Consider the following 14,196-nt stretch of genomic DNA (forward strand, 5'->3'; position numbering starts at 1 on the left):
CAGCCTACTGCAGGAGTGAGCAAAGTGAGGCATGCAGGTTACAGACAGCAACGCAGATTATTTCCCTCCCCCTAGAGAGCCATTTTTCCCCAGATGGTTTGTTTTAAAACATTTTCTCAAAAAGGGGAGGACTGCATCTTTTGAAAATGTGATTCTTCTCTAAAATAGGTCTTTTGGGGGCAAAAAAAACCCCGGATCTTTTCCCCCAAGCCAGAAGTTATTTGTGAGCCACTTCCAGATCTTGTGGTGGCACGAATGTGGGCCAGGAAGAATCTTGAGCCAAGAGAGATAACATCTGAGCCCTGTCAAGCTCCTGTCCCAAATTGTAAAATATTTCCCTGTCTTTCTATCTTTACTCTTACTAGTTCATGACTTACTCATCCCTAGCTCTAACCACTCCTGCTTAAGAGGTCCTAATGATATGCCTGGAAGTGCAGAAAAGCTGGCCAGGATGTTTTGATCATAGTAAATTACAGGCCAGGAGTGATTATCAAGCCCAGTACTTCAGCGGTCAATGCTTTTGGTTTTCCATGAGAGAAAAATCAATTGGTGCCTAGCCAAGCATCAAAAACATATACGTAGCTGAAAGGAAATTCATGTCATTGCACAAGAATCACCTGTGGCTTCCTCCACAGGAATCCAACACGCAAGTATGGTTGTTGTAGGAGAAGGAAATAAAACCCATTTCCTATTAGAACAGGTACTGTCTTGTTAGCAAAGTCTGATAGATGGTATTGAATTAATAGAAGGAAGGTGCTGGGAGCCAGTATAATAGTTTTGCTACTGTTTTCATGCCTTGGGATCATTACAAAGCTTCACGAGGAGTGCAGTTTTTCATCTCATTGTCTGCAAACAGTCTTTAATGCTAATTAAGGCTGAAGCTCCTACATCGCAGCAGCCATTCTGGATTTCACGGACTGCAAGAAAGGGTGATTCATTCCTCAAATAAAAGAAGAGAGCCAGTGAGGACAAGATGAAAAAATCCCATCATTCACTTATTTTGAGCTCCCTATGGAAGTAGGCTTGCTAGAGAGATTAAGAACAATAAAAAGGGCTTTTTTGGATATGTCCACAGCAAAAGAAAGAAAAAGGAAATGATAGAGCCACTGCATGGAAAAGATGGCAAAATGCTAACAGAAGACAGAGAAAAGGCAGAATTACTCAACACATTCTTTGCCTCAGTCTTCTCAGAAAAGGAAAAGGGTGCTCAACCTGAAGATAATGGAGCAGAGGACAGAATAGGGGAATTTCAGCACAGAATAAGCAAAGAGATAGTACAGGGATACCTTGTTAATTTAAATGAATATAAGTCTCCAGGACTAGATGAACTACATCCAAGAGTATTAAAAGAACTGGCAAATGTAATATCGGAGCCATTGGCAATAATCTTTGAGAACTCCTGGAGAACAGGAGAAGTCTCAGCAGACTGGCGGAGGGCAAACGTTGTCCCCATCTTCAAAAAGGGGAAAAAAGAGGATCCTAACAATTATCCTCCAGTTAGTCTGACATCGATACCAGGAAAGATTCTAGAGCAGATCATTAAGCAGAGAGTCTGTGAACATCTAGAAAGCAATTCCATAATCTCAAAAAGTCAACACGGATTTCAGAGAAACAAGTCATGCCAGACAAATCTTATCTATTATAAAATTACCAGCTTGGTAGATGAAGGGAATGTTGTGGCTATAGTATATCTTGATTTCAGTAAGGCCTTTGACAAGATTTCCCATGACATTCTTGCAAACAAGCTTGTAAAATGTGGGCTAGACAAGGTAACTGTTACTTGGATTTGTAATTGGTTGACCGGCCGAACCCAAAGGGTGCTCAACATTGGCTCCTTTTCATCATGGAGAGAAGTGACCAGTGGGGTCCCACAGGGCTCTGTCCTGGGATCAGTGTTATTCAACATCTTTATCAATGACTTGGATGACAGAATTGGGGGTATACATATCAAATTTGCAGATGACACCAAATTAGGAGGAGTGGCTAATACTCCAGAAGACAAGATCAAAATTCTGCTTTGACTCTAATAGAAAGTGAAGAACATGCATGGAAAAGTATATGGATGCAATCTTCACAGCTGCTGTGATGTCGTATTGCTTCGACACCACCCATCCCATGTTCTTCAGCTCAACAAAACCCAGCATGGAGGAGCCCATAGGAACACATTCATCCCACCTGACATGCAGCAATGCAAGAAAGCATGCAGTGAGTGAACTATTCCAGAAATACAGCCAAAACCAAAAAACAGCCAGAATTTAATGGAGGAATGAGTATTATGAATTGGCATGGGTGGTGCGGCCACAATCAGGATGATCCATTGTCAAGCTCTGTGAACTGCTGGATGGCTCACAGAGGTGCCAGTTACTACAACCAGAATGTCTATGGAATCTCAGCTGAGTTAGAAGCTTTCTCGTCATCCCACTCTGCTGCTCACCTGCTGGCAGTCCTTTAAGCATATTGATTAAGCCACACAAATTACTTTACTCAAGTCATTGGTCTAATCTGCAGAAATAATACAGGTTGACACCACTTTAAATGTCATGGCTCGGTGCTATGGAATTCTGGGATTTATAGTTTATTGTGGTGCCATAGCTCTTTAGCAGAGACGGCTAAATATCTCACAAACTACAAATGCTAGATTTCCATAGCACTGAGCTATGGCAGGTAAAGCAGTGTCAAACTGCATTATTTCTGCAGTGCAGATTAGACCATTGTGAATGTATTTCAGCAGGTTTAAATGTAAACCATTTGAATTAACCTGGTTATAGATGAGACTACTAAGCATCTAAAGCTTTGTACATGTTTGCTTTGTACATGTCTCATTCATGAAGGTGAATAGGACTTCATCTGGCAAAGCTTATAGGACTTGGAGATCTTGGGGGATTGCTATCAAAACTGAGATGACAGTACTGGGTTAGCAGAAATCAATGGTCTGTCTCAGTAATATAAGGCAGATTCATATTTTCAGACTCCTTGTGGTAGGAAAGATACTCAGAATGCCAATAAAAATACTCAAAATTATGCTATATAAGCTCTTTTTGGAACAAATTGGCTGTAATGTACATTTAGTGCTCAAATTTGCCTTACAAAAAACTCAAAGAAGATGTTGTTGTCAATATACTGGTATTCAAAGATGACAGAACCAGACTTCTTCAGGTGCACGGTGTAGATCAAGGAGACAGTGCAGTCATCCCTATTTGACTCGATGTAATTCCCACGAGGCGTCCATGAAGATCTGAACAAAAATTAATAAAAACAAGCCTTGTTTTATAAGACAAGAACCTTGAGGTGTCTAACCCCAATTTAGTATGCTGCTAGGAATTTTTAAAAACTCTGGGAAATAAAGGACAGAAAATAAAAGAGTTTCTCATTAATCTTATCTTTGTCTAGAACAAGATTCACATTAGCTACAATTTCAGTTCCATAATGATATGCAAGCATCCACTGATATATGGGAGACAGCATAGTTTAATGGTTTGAGTTTTGGACTAAGATTTCAGGAAACCTGAGTTTGAATCTCCTATTCAGTCATGGAAACCCACAGGGTGGCTTTGGGCAAGTTACACTCTCTCAGCCTAAGAGGAATGCAATGACAAACTTCCTTGAAATAAATCATGGCAAAAAACAGACCTATAATGCAACAAAACATATCCAGGGGCAGCTATGTTGGCCATATAGCAAAGTACAGTATAATCCCAAATCTACAAAACAGTTGGATTGGATGCAAGACCAGAAGAAGAACCTCTCACAACCTGGTGCCTTCCAGATGTTTTGGACTACCATTTATGCCATCCTTAGCCAGCATGAACACTGGGATAGGCTGTGCTAGAAGATCCATGCAGATCTCTAAGTGCAGTTGTACCTCCATTAAAATAATACATTTTGTTTTAATACAGCCTAAACCATGGAGGGAAACCCATAAGGTTCTTACTTGCCACAATTATCTGCTTTCCTCTCAGCTGAGCCAATGGCTGTGTCCATGTAAGTTGCGACATTGGAGAATCCAGCAGGAAGGTCATCCCATTCATCAAATTTGATTCCACTTCCCAAGGAGTAAGTGCCTTCATCACATTTACTGCACACCTGGTTTTTCATTTCGAGATATTCTCCAGATGCACATGAAAAAGCTTAGAAGACAAACATTAGCAACTGATTAGTGGCACCGATAATTCATCCATAAGAGGTTCTAACTATTGTTATTTTTTTTTACAAAACACATTGAATACAAAAAGTTATGCAGCTCATTAATACAAATGGTGGCAAGATTTCTAGCAAGGTATATAACACACCATTCTGATCTGTCCATCCTCTCATGCATTTATACTCACTGCTTCCAATCCTTACGGAGGGAAAACAAGGCTGTTATTTTTTGCAAACAACCACAATCACAGTATTTTTCAAGAGGTTGCCAATTCTGCATTATAAAGTGTCCAAATACTACAGATACCTTGGAGAAGGAAGGGATCTACCCATGCTTTGCCTTTCTACTCACAATGGACCTTATGGCAATCTTATGCAATATGTTGGCTGCACATTCCTTACAGGGTTCATTTAATCTCTGAAGAATCACTTGGCCTCATAGCAGAGGCAATACTTTATTCTTAGTACTTGAGAACTACAACTTATCTGGATATACAAACCAAACCTGACTATCAAGTTTGAGCCATGAATGCAGTAAATGGCACACACATCATTATATGTGAGTATTCATCCTTGAGGTAAAGGTGTAAAAGCACAGGTCCAAAACATACTGCAGAAATAATCCAGTTTGAGACCTCTAGTGCCACAATAAACTACAATTCCCAGGATTCCCTAACATTGAGCCAGGGCAGTTAAACTGATCTCAAACTGGATTATTTCTGCAATGTGTTTTGGACTACAGTCAGTTTACAGGTAGTGTAAGTCATCCACACTATGAAACAAATATTGTATTACGATGACTATGCTATAAAGGAGAGCCTAGCCTGGCACATCATTATGGCCCTTTAGCATCAAAGGCAAAATTCATTGCTGCTTCATTACCAGCTTTCTATAAGTTGGCCAATGATTTCCATATTCTACAGGCTGTTGCTCTATCGCCCATCACAATGCATATCTCCATGAGCAAAAGTAGCTCTCAGCATGCCAGCTGCTTGCATGGTTCAATCTAAGGCCGAGTGTGGCTAAAGGCAAAATGAATCACTTTCAACATCCAGGACTGCTTGGCAACTTGAATTTTTTTATGTATAAGCAGCTACAGTCTGTATCATCAGTGAACTCTTTCCATGCTGGTTTCTCTGTCAAGAAGCCCTTTGTGCAATGCAATTTCTTCTGACATACTGGCCATGTTCCTAGCTATCTCATAGCTATTTGGAGAGAGATGTGCTGAGGAACATGCTTCAATGCTCCTTTCCCAGTTTACATGATAGGAGAAACTTGACAATGATGGGCAAGCTGTCCTAACCTAATAGATTGTCTGTTGAAATGACTTCTCTTTCCTCTGAATTACTCAGAAGAACAGTTTGAAATAAGAGACTGGGTGGTTGACTAATCTGGTATTTCGTTCTTTAACCACAATTCTGTGTTACACTAAGCAAAATTCTGCACTGTGAATAATAGAATTTGTAACTATTGATTATGCAACATATGCAAATATTGTGGTTTGTGCTATTTCATTTGGTTTTGAGGTAGGGCAAAGAAGAGCTGGTTCCATCCCAGACCAATGAGAACTTACTGGGGTACTTGTCTGGCTTTTACAGTTTCACTGTTCAAAGATATTCTCTGTTCAAACCTATTTAATAGAAGTGGACAATGGCTGCTGCATCTGCACTGCAGAAATAATGAAGTTTGACACTGCTTCAACTGCCATGGCTCCATCTCATGGAATCCTGGGATTAGTAGTTTTTTTGTGACACCAGAGCCAGCCAGCCAGAGAAAGCTAAAGACCTCACAAAACTACAAATCCTAGAATCCATAGCATTGCACCATGACAGTTAAAGCAGTATCAAACTGCATTATTTCTGCAGTGCAGATTTGGTCAGTGTCAAGATACTTAATATTTTCCCCAATACTAAATTCCATGTTTTCTTTATCTAGTGTCATAGAATTTAAATACTATGGTGTAAGTCACTAGGGCTGCATCTCCACTTACATAGCATTTAAAATCCAACCCTTGTCAATCTGAGAAATCCTGGTGGCATAAGAATGTTTTAACTGTTGCCAAAAGGAGAGCACGATGGGGCCAACCTTGCCTTTCCAAGGAAGGAGATCCAGAGCCCAGAAGTAGCCATTGGGAACCCCTTTACCTTGTTCTCACCAAATGAGCCTGAGAGGTTGGTGAGACAGAAACAAGGATTTCATCTAATGATCTCAGTGCTCTAATGGGCTTGTAAAGGCAGATATTATTATTATTATTATTATTATTATTATTATTATTATTAACCTTTATTTATGAAGCACTGTAAATTTACACAGCGCTGTACATGCAATCTTTTTAGTTAGACGGTTTCCTGCCCTCGAGCTTACAATCTAAAAAGACATGACACAGAAGGAGAGGGAAGATATGGCCTTCAAATAAAAGGACCCAAGCTGTATAGGGCTTAATAGATCATAAATTGTGCCCAGAAATGGACTGGCAATGAAGCTGTTGCAACAAGCAAGTTGTGTGCTCTCTATAGCCAGCTCCAGTTAACAATCTGGCTGCGGCAATTTGGACCAACTGAAGTTTTTGAACATTTTTCAAAGGCAGCCCCATGCAGAGTCCATTACAGTAATCCAAACAAGATGTAACCAAAACATGTACCACCACAGCCAGATCTGAGGAATGGGCATACCCTGCACCTTAGTTTTAACTAGGCAAAAGTTCTCCTGGTCACTCCAGGCTGAATCCAGGAGTACCCTTAAACTACAAACCTGAGTTTTCAGAAGTGTAACCCCATCTAACACAGGCTAGATCCCTATTTCTGGATCTGTCTTTTGACTGACCAGGAACAACTCTGTCTTGTCTGAATTAAGCTTTAATTTGTTTGCCCTCATGCAATCCTTCACAGCTGCCAGACACCAGTTTAGGACAGGAACAACTTCCTTGGAATTGGGTGGAAAGGAGTGATAGAGCTGGATATCATCAGTATACTGGTGACACCTTATTTCAAACCTTTGGACAATCTCTCCCAGCAGTTTTATGCAAATGTTAAATAGCATAGGGGACAACAGTATCCTTCTGGAACTGAATATGGTATCCTTGTGAAATGTCTGAGGGAGTTAGGAATTGGAGGCACTGCGCTCCAGTGGCTCCATTTCTACCTCTTGGGCAGATTTCAGATGGTGATGCTGGGGGACAGCTGCTCTTCTAAAAGAGAGTTGACATCTGGCGTCCCTCAGGGCACCATTCTGTCCCCCATGCTGTTCAACATTTACATGAAGCCGCTGGGTGAGATCATCCAGAGTCATGGGCGCACAGTGTTATCAGTATGCTGATGACACCCAAATCTATTTCTCTATGTCTCCTACTATTGCAGTGACTAAGGATGGCATCTCTCCTCTGGATGCCTGCCTCGGGTCAGTAATGGGCTGGATGAGGGAAAACAAACTCAAACTGAAGCCAGAGAAAATGGAGATACTCGTGATAGGTACCCAAAGTCCGGGGAAGATTTGTCAACCAGGAGATTTCCCCTAAAGGATGAAGTTCACAGTTTGGGAGTACTCCTGAATTCGTCACTACAACTGACATCTCAAGTAGATGTGGCAGCCAGCAGTGTTTGGTACCAACTTTGGTTGATATGCCAACTGTGACCCTACATGGACCAAAAGGACCTGGAAGGAATGGTACATGCACTGGTAATCTCTCGTCTTGATTTCTATAATGCGCTCTTCATGGGGCTACCCTTGGACCAAGTTTGGAAGCTTCAATTGGTTCAAAATGTGGCAGCCAGATTGGTCACCAGTTTGTCCAGGTTTGAAAGTCACTGAGAGGTCCAGCAGAACCCAAAAGGCACACTCCCCTTGTATAGTTCACTGCATAAGTCATCCACCAAGGTGACCAATGCTGTTTCTGTCCATAACCAGGCCTGACATGGATCTAGATAATCCATTTCATCCAGAAACTCCTGGAGTTGAGAAGCCACCACATGCTCCCCCATCTTGCCCAAAAATGGAAGGTTGGAGACTGACCTATAATATTGGCCATACAGTCCAATCACCTGCCATTCAGGAATACACAACTAAAGCTCTCCTAAATATGACCATCTGACATAGGTTTAAAGGCTTCCAAAGATTAAAAATCCACCACCTTCTCAGGAAATCTAGTCCATTGTCAAACAGTTCTGACAGTAAAGAAGTTCTTAATAATAATAATAATAAAATTTTTATTTATACCCCGCCCTTCCGAACGATCAGGGCGGCTAACAAAATGCACCAAAGTGCAAACAGCAAACAGATTAAAACACATATAAAAACAACAATCCTTAAAAACAATAAAAAAACCCCTTAGCCCAACCTCACGGCCACGAGAGAGGAGGGAGGCCCACAGGATATTTAGACGGGGAATGCCTGATTAAATAGGAAGGTTTTGAGACCCTTCCTAAATTGGGCCAGGGTGGTAGATGAGCGGAGCTCCGTGGGCAGCGTATTCCAAAGGGCTGGGGCAGCTGTGGAAAAGGATCTTCTGGCAGTAGCAGCCAACTTAGCCCCAGGCACCTTCAGGAGTTGCTGCCCAGATGTTCTGAGGGTGCGAGGCGGAATGTACGGGGAGAGGCGGTCCTTTAGGTATCCTGGGCCCAAGCCATTTAGGGCTTTATAGGTAATAACCAACACCTTATATTAGCTCGGAAGCGGATGGGCAGCCAATGGAGATCTTTAAGCACAGGTGTTATATGGCTGGTCCTGGGAGCACCAGTGACCAGCCGCGCTGCCATGTTCTGCACCATTTGGAGCTTCCGAGTTTGGTATAAGGGTTGCCCCATGTAGAGTACATTGCAGAAATCCAATCTCGAAGTTACCAGAGCGTGTACAACAGTTTCAAGGTCCCTCTGGGCCAGGTATGGGCGCAGCTGGCGAATCAGCCGAAGCTGATAACAGGTACTCTTGACCGTCGCATTCACCTGAGCAGTCAGGTGAAGGGACGAGTCAAGAAGCACCCCCAGACTGCGCACGGAGTCCTTCACGGGGAGCGTGACCCCATTCAGGACAGGTGGAACCACCGTCATTCCTGGACCAGGGGAACCTATCACTAGTACCTCCGTTTTCTCTGGATTAAGTTTGAGTCGGTTTTCCCTCATCCAGCCCATTACTAACTCTAGACAGGCCTCGAGAGGAGAGACGCCATCCCCAGTCACTGCATCAGTCGGAGACATAGAGAAAATGATTTGGGTGTCATCAGCGTACTGATAACCCCGCGCCCCATGTCTCCGGATGATCTCTCCCAGCGGTTTCATGTAAATGTTAAATAGCATGGGAGACAGAATGGCTCCTTGAGGGACCCCAGTTCTAAGGGCCCGCTCGCTGGAGCACACGTCCCCCAGCTGCACCATCTGGGACCTCCCAGAGAGGTAGGACCGGAACCACTGGAGCGCAGTGCCCCCGATTCCCACCTCAGCCAGGCGCCCCAGAAGGATACCATGGTCTATGGTATCAAAAGCCGCTGAGATGTCCAAGAGCACCAACAGGGACACGCTTCCCCTGTCGACACTCAGACGGAGATCATCGACCAAGGCGACCATGGCCATCTCAACCCCGTGACCCGCCCGGAAGCCAGTTTGAAATGGGTCCAGATAATCCGTTTCATCCAAGACCGCCTGAAGCTGGATCGCAACCGCCCTCTCGATCACCTTACCCAGGAATGGCAGCAGCGAGACTGGCCGATAATTATTATGTACCAGGGGGTCAAGGGAGGGCTTTTTTAGGATCAGTCTTACTATGGCCAATTTAAGATCCGATGGAAATCGCCCATCCCTGAAAGATGTGTTAATTATCCGGCGTAACAAAAGTGTCACCGCCGGTCCCCCCTGGGCCGCTAACCATGAGGGACAGGGATCAAGAGAGCAGGTTGTCTTCCGAACACTTCCGAGGATCTTGTCCACATCCTCGGTACTCACCAACTCAAACTGATCCAGTATAACGTAGTCCACGGAGGCTCTGGACACTTCTACCCTAGGTTCTGCCATAACGTCGGCGTTCAGACCTTCGCTTATACGAGAAGTTTTATCCACGAAAAAGTCGTTAAACAAGTCACAGCAGGCCTTAGAAGGTTCAAGGATCTGGTTCAGGGCGGGAGGGAGCTGAGTTAGCTCCCTGACCACCCTGAACAACTCTGCCGGACGCGACTCCGCGGACGCAATACGAGCACCATAGAACGAATTCTTTGTTGCTCGTATTGCCTCTCCGTAATCCTTTAACAGTCGGTCTAGGAGAGTCTTGTCGTTTAAGCAAAGGTGTTTCCGCCAACGGTACTCTAGTCGTCGCAGAACCCGCTTCCTGGCCCGGAGATCTTCCGTATACCAGGGCTTGCGTTTGGAAGTGGGCCTGAGAGGACGCTTGGGAGCGATTCTGTGTATAGCCCCAGAAAGACCGGTATTCCAGATACCGGTAAGGGCATCAACAGAGTCGCCGTCATTTCCAACCGTGAGCCCCTCTAAGGCTTCTTGGAACCTCTCAGGTTCCATCAGCCTTCGAGGGTGGACCATCCTAATCGGTCCACCACCCCCGGGGGGGATCTGGGTAGAGGCCTTGATTTTCACCTCTACCAGGAAATGATCCGTCCATGACAAGGGGGAAATATTGGCTATTTCCACCCACGGATTTTCCGCCTCCGAACAGAAGACCAAATCGAGAGTATTACCCGCGCAATGCGTAGGACCTTGTATCAGCTGGGACAGGCCCATGGCCGTCATGGTCTCCATGAATTCCCGAGCCGCACCAGATGGAACAGAGCTGGCCGTGAGGGAGATGTTGAAGTCACCCAGGACAAGAAGCCTGGGCGTCTCCAGCATCAGCTCAGCAACCAGCTGTGTCAGCTCGTTAAGGGAGTCCGCTAATGCACGGGGTGGCCGATACACTAACAGAATCCCTAGACTGTCCCTAGCCTTTAGGGTCAGGTAAATACACTCGATATAGGTGGTCTGTCGGAGGTGGTTCCTGGTGAGGGGCACGGTGTTCCTATGTACCAAGGCCACACACCCCCCCGCCCACCTAACCTGCGTTGGTCCTTCACCGAGTACCCGGCGGGCAGGGCCTGAGCCCACACAGCATCCCCTTCAGGCCCCAGCCAGGTCTCGGTAATGCAAGCCAGGTCACACTTAGAGTCCTCCAGGAGATCCTGGAGGATGTGGGTCTTGTTATTAATAGACCTGGCATTGCACAGGAGCAGCGACAGGGTTTGTGGCACGGTTGGAGTGACCCTCAGGTCCCTCAGGTTGGGAGGGGGACAGGAAGGCGAGATAGATATAATGCATCTATCCCGTCTTCCCCTGGAACGGAAGTCCCTTCTCCCACCGCCATACCTCCCCCTGCCCCACACAACCCCAATTGGGGCCCCGCCCACCAAGGTGTTATCCCCGGCCCAGGCATCCCCCGCATCCCTATCCCTCCCCCACCCTCCTATGGCTGTTAATGGAGCAGAGGTAAGCCACTGTAGGCATCCCCTGCTCCTAAGGCTATTCTAGCCTCCTGCACCCGCTGAGACTGCGAGCGCAGCGACGGAGTTCCCAAAGTCCGTGGGCGGCACTCCCGGGGCGGTGCGCAGCTGCGCACCTTCGAAACCACCGGGAGGAGGCCGCCCGGCAAGAGGCACAGTCCCAGCAGCAGCGACGTCGGCGGCGTCGGTGGTCCCTTGGGCGAGGAGGCAGAGGGGGGCGTGTCCGAGAGGGCCGGTTTCCCGGCTTTTGTACCCGCTGCTCTCACCAGCGGGCTCCTCCCAAACTTCCCCCAGGTGTCTTAAAGGGCCCCACTCGCACCTGGCCGCCAAACGCCAAAGCCAGGCCGAGCCCAGAGTCTCCAAAGGGTCCCCCGCCACGGAGTTCCCAAAGTCCATGAGCGGCACTCCCGGGGCGGTGCGCAGCTGCGCACCTTCGAAACCACCGGGAGGAGGCCGCCCGGCAAGAGGCACAGTGCCAGCAGCAGCGGCGTCGGCGGCGTCGGTGGTCCCTTGGGCGAGGAGGCAGAGGGGGGCGTCTTCCTACTGTTCCTATGGAATCATGACTGAAGTCAAGACTAGGGCTTGGAAGGACAGCTATGGACAAACTAGACATGATCCTGAAGTTCAAAGATAGATCACTGAATATTAATCATGGTGATTGAATTTAAAGACATAGCTGTGTTAGTCTGGAAAACAGTACATAAAGGGACATTCTAGCACTTTTGAGACTACCTGAAAGAAAGAAGCTAGTGGCACAAGCTTTTGTAGAATTGAGCCTACTTCCTCATGCATCTGAGGAAGTGGGCTCCATCTGCAAAAGCTCATGCAACCAGCTTCTTTCTTTCCTCTAGTCTTATAAAACATAACCAACTTTTTTATTAATTGGTAGGACAAAACCAACCTAGTGAACTTTAAATACAAAGGAAGCACTGAGTTCATTGTTAATAAGCATGTGCACAAAGAATATTCTCCAACATTGTAAAAAGCAAATAATGTTTTCTGGGAAAACAAGACAGTTCAAATACCCTTTATCCTGTGATCATTATTGCTTTGGGCTAAAATAAAATCTTTGAAATCTACTAGAAGCATCTAATTAGAAGTAGTATTTAAACATGACATATTGTTCATATAAACCAGCATTTTGCTTCTTGATCTCACACTTCCAGTCAGAATCATTCATATGGTGCTTCTGTAGTAGAGTATTATTATTCATGGTCATTTTACTTATTTCATTAAAGCAGCCTTACTATATTGTCTGTCTCAATTGAATTTTAATTTTTAATAGGACTCTGACAAATCAGTTTAGGCCCCAAAGGAAATCACTTAGAAATACAGGAAGACATGTGTACTTAGACTTTCAAAAGCTTTTGATGAGGCTTTTCACCAAGGTCTACTGAGGAAATGAAGAAATCAGGTCCTGGTAAGAGAACATGGACATTAGGGCATGTCCCTCACACAGATTGATAAGAGAATAGGAAAACAAAAGAAAAAGAAAAAAGAAAGAAAGAAAAGTAACATTTTTTCCCACAGCAAAGGGTGTAGGAACTAGAAGTGGGGTGCCCAGAGAGGCTTTTATAAAGGATCTGAGCTAGCAATGATTGATCACACAGTTATGGCAGAGAACTCAGTGAAAACAATAATCCAGAATTGGGCAATTATAAGAAAGGTGAGCTCCAGGGTGCATCTGCAGTATAGAAATAATGCAGTGTGACAGCACTTTAACTGCCATGGCTCTATTCTGAAGGATTCTGGGATATGTAATTTGGTGAGGCAACAGCACTTTTTGGCAGAGAAGGCTAAAGACCTTGTAAAACTACAGATCCCAGAATTACATAGGATGGAGCTACAGCACTTAGAAACTAGCGTCAAACTGCATTATTTCCTCCAGTTGGGAGGAAAAGACGGGGTAACAGTCATCATCATCATCATCATCATCATCATGATGTTAGGAATAATTAGGAAAGTTTTTTTTAAAAAAAACTACCAATATTATAATGCATTTCTTCAAATGTATTGAGTGAACACACTAGGAACAGTATGTACACTTCTGGTTGCTGGACTTCAAGTATGGCATACAAGTGAAAGACAAGAAAAGAGCAACCCAAATTATCAGAGAACTGGACAAACGTCTCTACAAGCAAAGGTTAGTCCAGGACATCTGGTTAGGGAAAAGATAGAAATGTCATGACAGAGGTTTATATATTTATCAGTGTCAAGAAGAATGTGGATATTTATATTGCTCTCTTTTTGTACTTGAACCCAAGATTCTCAGAGCTGAATTGTGAGAAATCCAGGACATAAAAGGATGTATTTCTTACATTTTATATACTATGCAGCTCACTCACCTGAGATATAGTGAGGGCCAGAAGCTACGACAATTTTAAAAGGGAAATAACCTCAGGGAGAACAAGATTATGAGTGACTACTACTCATGTCTGAATGCCAAAGTGGGGAACATGGGGCCTTACAGGTGCTTTTGGACTGCAGCTCCCAGCATCCCTCACCATTGGCTATGTTGGCAAGAGCTGATGGGAGCTGCAATACAACAACATTGATAGAGCTGCAGTTTGCCTGCCCCTGATGTATTC

General features: G+C 44.7%; 1 protein-coding gene across 1 annotated transcript in view; it reads right to left on the minus strand.

Moving 5' to 3' along the window:
• ELAPOR2 (endosome-lysosome associated apoptosis and autophagy regulator family member 2) overlaps nucleotides 1-14,196 on the minus strand; it is a 102,197-nt gene that overhangs the window by 33,708 nt on the left and 54,293 nt on the right. Inside the window, exons 3-4 of the mRNA XM_042469516.1 lie at nucleotides 3,932-4,127; nucleotides 3,088-3,235 (exon numbers count right to left, since the gene is read on the minus strand). Of these exons, the coding sequence (XP_042325450.1) occupies nucleotides 3,088-3,235; nucleotides 3,932-4,127 (344 nt within the window). The remainder of the gene's footprint in view (nucleotides 1-3,087; nucleotides 3,236-3,931; nucleotides 4,128-14,196) is intronic.

The sequence above is a fragment of the Sceloporus undulatus genome, chromosome 5, assembly GCF_019175285.1.
Source record: "Sceloporus undulatus isolate JIND9_A2432 ecotype Alabama chromosome 5, SceUnd_v1.1, whole genome shotgun sequence".
Taxonomy (NCBI): Eukaryota; Metazoa; Chordata; class Lepidosauria; order Squamata; family Phrynosomatidae; genus Sceloporus; species Sceloporus undulatus.